We start from the raw sequence: 12,775 nt of genomic DNA on the forward strand, positions 1-12,775 counted from the left end.
TGTTGGCAAAACATTGAAAGAAATGTACAATGAATCTCTGGTGGCATGTTTCGTCTAAGGTGTTGGGTTCAGCTGCTGATGTTAGTGGCTGTATTTCCCGTAGCCTCCATAGCCTCCAGCAATGCCCCCAGTGTAGCCACCACTGTAGCCACCTGTGTAGCCACCGCCGTAGCCACCGCTGTAGCCACCTCCAATGGCTCCTCCGTAGCCTCCACCGTAGCCTCCACCAATGCCGCCGCCGTAGCCGCCTCCGAGACCTCCGCCGACACCAGCTCCGCCTCCCACGACGACAGGTACCGGCTGGTTGACGACGACGGGCTGTGGAACTGGTACGGGGACTGGGCTAGGGACGCTCACGGGTACTGGGACTGGCCTCTGCACGGGGACAGGGTACGGCTGTGGGACGGGCACCGGTACTGGCCTGTTGACTGGCACCGTGACAGGAACCCTGACTGGTACTGGGACAGTACGCTGCACTGGTACTGGGTACGGCACGGGGACCTGCTTGGTGATGGCGATGTTGGTCACTTGACCTCCTCCAACTGCAGAGCTGACGCCACCTCCATAGCCGCCTCCATAACCACCACCAAAGCCGCCTCCATAGCCTCCCCCATAACCACCGCTGCTGCCGCCACTGCTGTAGCTGCTGGCTCCGATTCCATGGTCGATGTATCCGCCTCCGCCATAGCTACCCAGGGAGCCAACCACTCCCCGTTTCTCCACCTGCTTCTCCTCGGCCAGAGCCAGTCCAAACAGTAACACGCACACCTGAAAATTAAAGCAAAGTTTGTCAGCAGCAAAGTCCAGCCTCTTATGAATGAGAGCTGTATTTTCTGTGAGAGGCACTTTGAGATTTAGTGGATAATTACTTGCACGTTCACAGCACTCATCATCCTGCTATCTAATACTTATTAATAATATGAACTCTTTCTGGCAAGAATATCGTCCTGTGTAACACGTTGCGAAAAATTTATCTCTAAATCTGAATGAAGAAGAACTCACGTGATACAACGCTCTATAAAAGTCTGTTCGGCCTTAACATTCACATTGCCGTATCTCCTATTCTCGATATTCTTAGTACAAACGCTTCCAGTGTGTGAAAACGTGTTTATAACAACGGTTTAATATACACTCCTGGAAATTGAAATAAGAACACCGTGAATTCATTTTCCCAGGAAGGGGAAACTTTATTGACACATTCCTGAGGTCAGATACATCACATGATCACACTGACAGAACCACAGGCACATAGACACAGGCAACAGAGCATGCAAAATGTCGGCACTAGTACAGTGTATATCCACCTTTCGCAGCAATGCAGGCTGCTATTCTCCCATGGAGACGATCGTAGAGATGCTGGATGTAGTCCTGTGGAACGGCTTGCCATGCCATTTCCACCTGACGCCTCAGTTGGACCAGCGTTCGTGCTGGACGTGCAGACCGCGTGAGACGACACTTCATCCATTCCCAAACATGCTCAATGGGGGACAGATCCGGAGATCTTGCTGGCCAGGGTAGTTGACTTACACCTTCTAGAGCACGTTGGGTGGCACGGGATACATGCGGACGTTATTTGTCTTGTTGGAACAGCAAGTTCCCTTGCCGGTCTAGGAATGGTTGAACGATGGGTTCGATGACGGTTTGGATGTACCGTGCACTATTCAGTGTCCCCTCGACGATCACCACAGGTGTACGGCCAGTGTAGGAGATCGCTCCCCACACCATGATGCCTGGTGTTGGCCCTGTGTGCCTCTGTCGTATGCAGTCCTGATTGTGGCGCTCACCTGCACGGCGCCAAACACGCATACGACCATCATTGGCACCAAGGCAGAAGCGACTCTCATCGCTGAAGACGACACGTCTCCATTCGTCCCTCCATTCACGCCTGTCGCGACACCACTGGAGGCGGGCTGCACGATGTTGGGGCGTGAGCGGAAGACGGTCTAACGGTGTGCGGGACCGTAGCCCAGCTTCACGGAGACGGTTACGAATGGTCCTCGCCGATAACCCAGGAGCAAGAGTGTCCCTAATTTGCTGGGAAGTGGCGGTGCGGTCCCCTACGGCACTGCGTAGGATCCTACGGTCTTGGCGTCCATACGTGCGTCGCTGCGGTCCGGTCCCAGGTCGACGGGCACTTGCACCTTCCGCCGACCACTGGCGACATCGATGTACTGTGGAGACCTCACGCCCCACGTGTTGAGCAATTCGGCGGTATGTCCACCTGGCCTCCCGCATTGCCCACTATACGCCCTCGCTCAAAGTCCGTGAACTGCACATACGGTTCACGTCCACGCTGTCGTGGCATGCTACCAGTGTTAAAGACTGCGATGGAGCTCCGTATGCCACGGCAAACTGGGTGACACTGACGGCGGCGGTGCACAAATGCTGCGCAGCTAGCGCCATTCGACGGCCAACACCGCGGTTCGTGGTGTGTCCGCTGAGCCGTGCGTGTGACCATTGCTTGTACAGCCCTCTCGCAGTGTCTAGAGCAAGTATGGTGGGTCTGACACACCGGTGTCCTTTTTTCCATTTCCAGGAGTGTATATTATTAGACAAATAATACTTCAGTACTGAGTTATTCATTCTGTGCAGGTAAAATGAAAGCTTCCCATCAAAATGGATTTACCCTTCGTTTATACACTAAGAACACCGTCTAACAGATAGGAAAGTGGCTCTCCACGAAGGACCCTGCCATTCTTGTGAATCTTCTCTGTTCTGTTTCCTTGTCCGATGCGATGTTTCATTTTATATGATTCATTCAGAGCATAATAGTTTCACTTACGTCTTAGAATAGACAGGCTTGCAAAATATACTATAAAAACTAGAAGTTTGTGTAGCTGAATATGATAAAAGGACTCAAGAAAATATCAAGTAGAAAGTAACTTGTGTCCAATGGAAATATTTAAGCTGCTCTATAACTGTGAAACAGAAACAAAGTGAATGAAGCTTGCTCTGTTTTTGTGGTTGATGTTGAAATGATCATATGGCATTGTTGGCTCAGAGGCACAGTTCGGGTTTGGCAGCCAAGTGCAAGTCTTATTTCAGTCGGCGCCACATTGGGCAACTTATGTGCCGATGGTGAGGTTGAAATGATGAGGACAACACAACACCCAGTCCCGGCTGGGAATCGAACCCGGTCCCGCTGCCTCTGATGCAAGCAGCTTACCACTCAGCTGGTTGATGTCAACACTATTTAATGTAGAAATTTCACAGTAGACTTTAATAATGGAGGACATGAAAAACTTATAATAGGAGTAAACAGCAGGTGCAGAACGTTCACTGCGTAATGTAATCCAGCTCAAACGTCAACTGTGTTGCCTGCACATTGAGCGCAGTCCGAGCACTTAATGCGGGCGTGCACTGTAAACTGATTTTCCTTAGTAGAATAAAATTTTTTCGGGCCCGATGGGAAGCACTAACGATTGACGTTGTATTCACTTTAATTACGCTCAATAAATGTTGTTAAAACCGACTGTATGTGCATCGTAGAAGTAGCATATTGCTATGAGCATTTACACGCTACGAACGAAACCAGACTGAACGAAACTTGGTTGTTTGTTTGTGGGCGCAACGTTTGGTGCCACTGTGAGGAAATCTGTATGCAGCCCTATTTTTTTTCACTAGAAAGTATGCTGTAGACTTAAAACTTATTCGTTCAGCATCATAGCACAAGACTGAAAAATACACAGAATGAACATGTAAATGAAACTCTGAATATCGGCTTTGGTATATTTCAATGGCAGTTATATGCAAATAATGAACCACGGTAGGCTGTTACATCAATACGCCGTTATAGTAAGAAATACAGTTTGTCAAGCGGTTCACGTTTTGATACACCACCTCAATGCTCCCTTCCCTTGCTCCTCAAGTATAACGTTTCACTAAAGTTTTTAAAATCATGAACTAAGGGATCATACCCTTTTCTACTAATTGTACTTATAAATATTATTCTTTCACAGCAACTACATGAACGTAATTACTGTAAGTCGGACCGATTTCAGAAGCAGAACTTTCTATTGAGAAACCACTCACCAGGATCCTCATTGCTGCTGCTGAAGGTGGTACAGGTGGAGCAGGCAATGACTGATGCTGGTGTGAGGTTCCTCTGCGGCTTATATACACTGCCCACTTCCCCCACCAACTGGAACCCAGCGAAGTGAGACGCGCTTTCTCAGAGCTTTAATAAAATTAGCCTAACATGATAGTCGCTATTCCAAGCGACCACCCATTCGACGCCGCAAAACGTAAAATCAAATGGACCTCATCAAAAGCCATCGGATATGTAAGTTTCACAAGTTATTAGGTATTTATTAAGTACGTATTGCTCTACACTGCGGTGACGAAAGGCTAACCTTAGTGACATGCACATACACAGACGGCGGTAGTGTACACAAGGTACAAAAACGCTGTGCCGCGTACACAAGGTATAAAGGGGCAGTGCATTGAGGGAGCTTTCTTTTATAATGAGGTGATTCACGTGAAAAAGCTTCCGATGTGATTACGGCCGCACGACGAGATTTACCAGAATTTGAGGAGGAAGGATAGCAGGAGCTGGCTGCATGGGGCATTCCACTTCGAAAATGCACATGTCTGCTAATAAAACAATCTTACGACTAGAGAATTCCTCAATATTTATCGAGATCGTCACAGGGGGTGGTCTTGATAAAAGCCGTTGCATCTTGGTGTTAATTTGGTTTTGGACTTTAACTTGATCTGGTGTTAGAAGGATTAGCCAGTGAAATCTTTCACCGTTTCCAGGGTACGCCCGATTGTGTCTGTCTTCAGTCTTTAGGCTCACAACATGTTGAGACCATGCCGCTTCGAGCTGCTACAATATGGAGGGCAAAGGGAGGTCCAATACGATATTAGGAGGTACACCATGAGTTTTGTAGCCTCAGAGTACATCATCACAATCTTCCGGATGCTCCATTTCCTACGAAGGTATCATAGAAAAATGTGTCTTTTCGAATAATTCCTTGTTTCCAAAACGTTCGACAAACAAAATTATTTCGTTTCTACGTGTAGTGTTAGCAGAATGCTTTGAGAGCTGATGTAGATTTGTGATATGACACTTGTATAGAGATTATGTTTTTAGCAAAGCAATGTACTGAACACATGGCCTACCGCGTTAGAGGCCATTAGAAAAATATTTTACAGAGTATTTTGTTTTGAAATGGCATTGACCACTTATTAATGGCTTTTATGTGGTGGGAGGGCGAGGAGGAAAATACATAAGAGCCTATTGTAGGAATGGACTCTCAAGGAAACGTTAGTAGCTCGGCCACTTTAAACGTTATACAGGGTGGAACGCTGTAAATTACTTTTTTAGAATTCACGTTGTTGCGGCACTGTTTGTCGAACAGAGGGGAATGGGCGTGGTTCAATTGTTGTTCAGTTGTGGTAATGCAGTGGACACGTGAGAAGTTCTCATTTTGTGTTGAACTGTATTTCTCGAATTCCCACTCGATCACTGCAGTGGAGCGTTCTTTTCGTTTGCGATTTGCAGTACCCTCACGCCGTTGTGTTCCTGGACGGCAGTCAATGCATTCAGAACAAAAGGGGACGTGGCATCTTTACGAAGGAGACTTGAGACAAGCGTTACAACACCAAAAAATGTCGAACGAATTAGAGCAGCAGTACTGCAATCTCCGATACGCTCAGCTTGGAAATACGCACTTCCTCGTGGCATTTAAAGATTTTCTCTCCACCGGTTTCTTCATAATGAACTGAATTTTTCACCCGTATAAAATGTACATGGTCCAGCAATTGTCAGTACGGCATTATATAATACGAAGAACATGTTGTGAAGACATGCTTGCAACCATACCCCGTGTTCGTTTCTGATGAGGGACATCTTCACTTCAGTGGGAGTGTAAACAAACAGCATACGTGATACTAGAGCTACACGAACCCCAGGCGAATTCTCCAGAGACCCTTGCTCCCAGATCGCGTCATTGTGTGGTGCGCCATACCACGAGTAGGCATCATTTGATCCTTACTTCTCCCAGGAAAATCGTCGTGGTGTAACTGTGAATTCGAATCTCTACTTAACTATGCTGCATTACTTTTTCCAACCTTCTTCCGAGGAAATGCAATTACAGGTTACCCTGTTTCAACAAAATGATGCCACTGCACACACAGCGGTCATTATCGTGAATTTTTTTGAGGCAAACGTTTCCTGAAAGGCATTTCTCTCGGATGGGGGATCTTAACTGGCCCGCACTGTCACCTGACTTAGCCGCAGGCGCTTTGTTTCTTTGGGGTTACCTGAAGTCAAAGGTGTGTTGCAGCCGTCGCAACACCCTGGAGAACTACTGAACAATATTGAGGCTGCAGTTGCAAGAGCACCAGAAGACGTGCGTAAAAGAGTCCATGATAAAACGACAGCGGCAGTGTGTGACGATTGTGAAGGTAGACATTTGCCAGATATACTGTTTAAATATGTAATTGGAAACTTCCATTATTGTCTAATTTGAGACAAATAAAAATGTGTCTCTAAGTGTTCATAGTTTATTATTTTATCTCCAAATCAGCATTTTACTGCGCTCCATATGGAGCAATGGAATACTGTATTCTGTCGAAGTAATGAAACGTTGAGAGTTAATTTCTTTCCTTGCAAAATGTATATTGCAACTACTTTCAATCACTGCTGTGACGACTTTGACAATGACAAAATGAGTTTAACCAGAGCTATCGCTCTTTAATGCAAACAGTTGTAATGAGTAATATACGTCTGATTTTACTTCAGTCAGTGGCGGCGATCTGAAAATCATATTGTTCTTGAAAAATCAACTTTGAGAAGATCTATAGCTATCTTTTTATTACTATGATCGGTTTCAACAGATTTACGCTGTCTTCGTCGGATCTGAAAGTTACGTGACAGAACTCCCAAATTTGAGGCACCCTCACTTGAGGTATTTATTTTATAACTTTCAGATTCGATTATGACAGCGTGGATTGTCGTAGTCTATCATAGCAACAGAAGGAATTGTTAGCGATTCAGGCAAACTTTATCCTTCAAGAATAATGTAATGAGTGAATTAATGCAAAATAGGCCTTTCTTAAAATTCACAGAAGATCTAGATAAGCAGCAGTCGTGAATGAATGAGGAATGAAAGTATTTGTATCAAGTATGAGTACAGATGGCGCCTGAAACACTGGCGTTTGTAATGTGACTGATATATTTATTGGATGTAAATAAAATTTATGCCTGTCGCCTACGGAAGAGCTAAAATGGTTCAAATGGCTCTGAGCACTATGGGACTCAACTGCTGTGGTCATTAGCCCCCTAGAACTTAGAACTACTTAAACCTAACTAACCTAAGGACATCACACACATCAATGCCCAAGGCAGGATTCGAACCAGCGACCGTAGCAGTCGCACGGTTCCGGACTGCGCGCCTAGAACCGCAAGACCACCACGGTAAGCGCCTACGGAATGTACTACCTGTTATATAACAAATCAGTTTAAATAAGTGTCGCTATGTTTTATACTTGTATTAATATGAGCTTTATTACTATGCCCTTTCTGCCAGTTTAATGATGAAGTACCATTTCACTTTCAACTTGATCACGTTACTGAGCCCTTTAAAAGGACTCATATGATGCTAAAATGTACAGCGTCTGATTTCAGGAAGGCTGTAACGGCTTCCATTTAGTATGTAAAATGCAACTAGTAATAGTTGGGAAGTGGAATACCCGTCAGTTTGATTACTACCACTTTCGGGAAACCAGATTTTAACATCTTGTCCATAAGCTAACGTTTTCTGTAAAACTTATTGCAGACACATTCGTTTCCATTTAATACGCTGTGTACACACCGGTACATATACCACTTTAATCAATTTGTGTGTGGAGAGAAGAAAATTACCCCTTATGTTACGTTAACCAGGTAGCTAGAAACGATGGTGGAGCGCCGTCTCCGCCACAGCCGCTGTGGTCCGCAACCACACGACGACTACCCCAGTCCACTTCACCCCTCCGCCATAACACACCGAACCCAGGGTTATTCCGTGGTTCAGCCCCCGGTGGACTCCCCAGGGAACGTCTCACAGCAGACGAGTGTAGCCCTTATTTTTGCGTGGTAGAGTAATGGTGGTGTACTTGTACGTGGAGAACTTGTTTGTCTAGCAATCACCGACATTGTGTAGCTGAGGCGGAATAAGGGGAACCAGCCCGCATTTGCCGGCTCAGATGGAAAACAGCCTAAAAACCATCCACAGACGGCTGGCTCACCGGACCTCGACGCAAGTTCGGCGGACGGATTCGTGACTGGGACCGTCGCTCTTTCCCGCCCGGAAAGCCGTGCGTTAGACCACACGGCCAACCGGGCGGGCAAATTCCCTTTGTATACCATCCTACATGCCCCTGACTCTCTTAATACTGCATATTCTGAAGAGAAGCACGCGAGATGTACAATGAAAGCGCTAGAAGTCCCGCAAATCTACTTAGAATACCTCTTCTGTTAATGTTCTTACTAGTAGTTTGTTGTAAGAACAGCGACTAACTTTACACATTTGCGCTCGCTAGAATCTTTGATACACTTCCGTACGCCCTTTGGTGAGCTGACAGGACAGAAGCAACACGCCCCTGACTTCCCTCTACGTCAGATGGCACGACTGGTTGATAAATATACAAAATAAAAGCAGCCATACTCTAGAATGCGCATGAGTAAGGTCAGGTTTGGGGTCACCCTAACATTGTATTTATTCCGGAATCCTCCAGGAAACCGTGTTTTCCATTCACCTGTCTTACTGCTGATTTTGTGTACTCCTTTTACTTTTCATATTGCCTTTTATTATTGCTCTAATTTATTTAGGAGTCAGTTCTCAAGTTCTGTCTGAGACGCAGCAGCATAGCAGCTTGTAGAACATGTAGATTTTTCCGTGATTTTTTATGTTTTCGTAATGTAATTCTTAAATTCCATGCGTGTTTTTGTGTTTAAGTAATGTAATCTCGCGCTAAGCAAATCTGAAGTGTAAATTCGGTTACACGATAAATCAGTCAAATATGAAGGCCGTAAATTTAACTAATTGCCTATTAAAATACAGTTGCGAACAACTTGAATTGGCAATAACACACAGAATAGGTTGTTGAGAAAGGCGAACCAAAGAATGCGTTTTATTGGCAGAACACTAAGAAAATGCAGTTGGTATGCTAAAGAGACTGCCTACACTATTCTTGTTCGTCCTCTTTTGGAGTTCTGCTGTGCGGGGTGGAATCCTTACCAGAACATGTTTACCTTCGTGTTTGTGCTTTTATAGTTAACTCTTAACTTAGTAGTTGTGTGCATGCTTGAGCGGGCGCAGGAGAATCTGGTAACAGGCAACGAAATACAAATTTCAAATATGTGTGAATTCCTAAGGGACCAAACTGCTAAGGTTATCGGTCCCTAGACACACACACTACTTAAACTAAATTATACTAAGAACAACACAAACACCCACGCCCGAGCGAAGAATCGTACCTCCAGCGGTCGCGGTCGACGCAGTCTGTGACATGGCACCTCAAACCGTGTTGCCACTCCGATCGGTCACGAATAAACGAAGCCGCTTTTGGCCACTGTCACTCATCGATAGGCTGTTACTTCCGGGCGGAGCAGTGGCGGAGAATCTAGCACGTCGCATGGGATCTCTCAGGTATCGGTTGTCTCGCCTACAGACTTTGCTGGCGAGGCAGCTTTCACTGTACCCGACTTGGTGTTTGTACCCTCACTGTAGGTAGAGTAGAGGTTCGTACCAAGTTCAAGGCAATAGAGGTGGAGAAGCAATGTGGAGACTGGCCGTCTGGCCTCGCCCTTTCTCCACATGAGGGGCAGGTGGCCGCTCGTACAGCATGGTCCAACCAGGCACACATGGCGACAGGTTTCCTAGTTATCATGAGCTCCAATGTTAGGTACATTAGAGACCCCCTTAGACAACAGTCACTGCTGCAGAATTCTGGACTTGCGTTGTGGGACAGAAAATTGTAGGATTCCCCCTGAATATGTTAGAAATGCACTGCACGAAGCAGCTACTCACGGAGCAGAGTCCTCGTTTAACTGCTTTTAGGCTAGGCAGAAATTTGAGGTCCTTTGATGAACGCTAGCCAATCTGCATGCAGAGAGCAAAACCAGAACATGTACTAAGGACCCGAGTGACAAAATTTTATCAGTAATTTTTCGAAGCCGTTTAGGAAAGTATTCACGCTCATATTAATCTCATACAGAGTGTTGGTTGAAACCCGTAGAAGAAAGCTCTGAAATACTGAACGAAGCATTGGAAGTAATAGAAAAGACAGGTTAGTTGCCATAGGAGCTGACAAAACTATTATGTCTGTTGAGTCGAAACTGAATGTGTGTAATAGGTCTGCGTAAACTCAAGTTAATTTCCGGATAATATCCAGATCATGCAGTATTAGCTGTGGGCCAGGTTAAGCTACCGAGTGTAGACTGGGACGTTTGCGGGCGCATTTATGCAGATGGTACGCATAGTCTTATGGAGTAAATTTGAACACGTTTCCAGAAACTGTCTTGAGCTGCTAGTTCGGCATCCCAGACGCCGTGGAAAAATTTCTTCCATCATCACTACCTTTGGCAGCGTTGTGATGACTAAACAATTCGTATTATGAAGTTTTCTTTGTGTACTTCAGAAATATATGGTTTATATGATGCAGTGCTACCCCCATGAACCATGGACCTTGCCGTTGGTGGGGAGGCTTGCGTGCCTCAGCGATACAGATGGCCGTACCGTAGGTGCAAACACAACGGAGGGGTATCTGTTGAGAGGCCAGACAAACGTGTGGTTCCTGAAGAGGGGCAGCAGCCTTTTCAGTAGTTGCAGGGGCAACAGTCTGGATGATTGACTGATCTGGCCTTGCAACATTAACCAAAACGGCCTTGCTGTGCTGGTACTGCGAACGGCTGAAAGCAAGGGGAAACTACAGCCGTAATTTTTCCCGAGGACATGCAGCTTTACTGTATGATTAAATGATGATGGCATCCTCTTGGGTAAAATATTCCGGAGGTAAAATAGTCCCCCATTCGGATCTCCGGGCGGGGACTACTCAGGAGGATGTCGTTATCAGGAGAAAGAAAACTGGCGTTCTACGGATCGGAGCGTGGAATGTCAGATCCCTTAATCGGGCAGATAGGTTAGAAAATTTAAAAAGGGAAATGGATAGGTTAAAGTTAGATATAGTGGGAATTAGTGAAGTTCGGTGGCAGGAGGAACAAGACTTCTGGTCAGGTGACTACAGGGTTATAAACACAAAATCAAATAGGGGTAATGCAGGAGTAGGTTTAATAATGAATAGGAAAATAGGAATGCGGGTAAGCTACTACAAACAGCATAGTGAACGCATTATAGTGGCCAAGATAGATACGAAGCCCACACCTACTACAGTAGTACAAGTTTATATGCCAACTAGCTCTGCAGATGATGAAGAAATTGAAGAAATGTACGATGAAATAAAAGAAATCATTCAGATAGTGAAGGGAGACGAAAATTTAATAGTAATGGGTGACTGGAATTCGAGTGTAGGAAAAGGGAGAGAAGGAAACATAGTAGGAGAATATGGATTGGGGCTAAGAAATGAAAGAGGAAGCCACCTAGTAGAATTTTGCACAGAGCACAACTTAATCATAGCTAACACTTGGTTTAAGAATCATGAAAGAAGGTTATATACGTGGAAGAACCCTGGAGATACTAAAAGGTATCAGATAGATTATATAATGGTAAGACAGAGATTTAGGAACCAGGTTTTAAGTTGTAAGACATTTCCAGGGGCAGATGTGGACTCTGACCACAATCTATTGGTTATGACCTGTAGAGTAAAACTGAAGAAACTGCAAAAATGTGGGAAATTAAGGAGATGGGACCTGGATAAACTGAAAGAACCAGAGGTTGTACAGAGTTTCAGAGAGAGCATAAGGGAACAATTGACAGGAATAGGGGAAAGAAATACAGTAGAAGAAGAATGGGTAGCTCTGAGGGATGTAGTAGTGAAGGCAGCAGAGGATAAAGTAGGTACAAAGATGAGGGCTGCTAGAAATCCTTGGGTAACAGAAGAAATATTGAATTTAATTGATGAAAGGAGAAAATATAAAAATGCAGTAAATGAAGCAGGCAAAAAGGAATACAAACGTCTCAAAAATGAGATCGACAGGAAGTGCAAAATGGCTAAACAGGGATGGCTAGAGGACAAATGTAAGGATGTAGAAGCTTATCTCACTAGGGGTAAGGTAGATACTGCCTACAGTAAATTAAAGAGACCTTTGGAGAGAAGAGAACCACGTGTATGAATATCAAGAGCTCAGATGGCAGCCCAGTTCTAAGCAAAGAAGGGAAGGCAGAAAGGTGGAAGGAGTATATAGAAGGTTTATACAAGGGCGATGTACTTGAGGACAATATTATGGAAATAGAAGAGGATGTAGATGAAGACGAAATGGAGATACGATACTGCGTGAAGAGTTTGACAGAGCACTGAAAGACCTGAGTCGAAACAAGGCCCCGGAGTAGACAACATTCCATTAGAACTACTGACGGCCTTGGGAGAGCCAGTCATGACAAAACTCTACCAGCTGGTGAGCAATATGTATGAGACAGGCGAAATACCCTCAGACTTCAAGAAGAATATAATAATTCCAATCCCAAAGAAAGCAGGTGCTGACAGATGTGAAAATTACCGGACTATCAGTTTAATAAGCCACGGCTGCAAAATACTAACGCGAATTCTTTACAAACGAATGGAAAAACTGGTAGATGCAGACCTCGGGGAGGATCAGTTTGGATTCCGT

General features: G+C 45.1%; 1 protein-coding gene across 28 annotated transcripts in view; it reads right to left on the reverse strand.

Moving 5' to 3' along the window:
• LOC126336460 (uncharacterized) overlaps positions 1 to 12,775 on the reverse strand; it is a 231,731-nt gene that overhangs the window by 130,343 nt on the left and 88,613 nt on the right. For 6 of the 28 annotated variants that reach the window (XM_050000181.1, XM_050000178.1, XM_050000182.1 and 3 more), the window contains one exon: positions 165 to 533. The exons of 10 other annotated variants lie outside the window; for them this stretch is intronic. In XM_050000181.1, coding sequence (XP_049856138.1) covers positions 165 to 533 — 369 coding nt within the window. Of the gene's footprint in view, positions 1 to 164; positions 769 to 4,032; positions 4,075 to 12,775 lie in introns of those variants that run through there. 12 more of the 28 variants (XM_050000169.1, XM_050000176.1, XM_050000173.1 and 9 more) reach the window with 7 other exon arrangements.

Source organism: Schistocerca gregaria, chromosome 2, assembly GCF_023897955.1.
Source record: "Schistocerca gregaria isolate iqSchGreg1 chromosome 2, iqSchGreg1.2, whole genome shotgun sequence".
Lineage (NCBI taxonomy): Eukaryota > Metazoa > Arthropoda > Insecta > Orthoptera > Acrididae > Schistocerca > Schistocerca gregaria.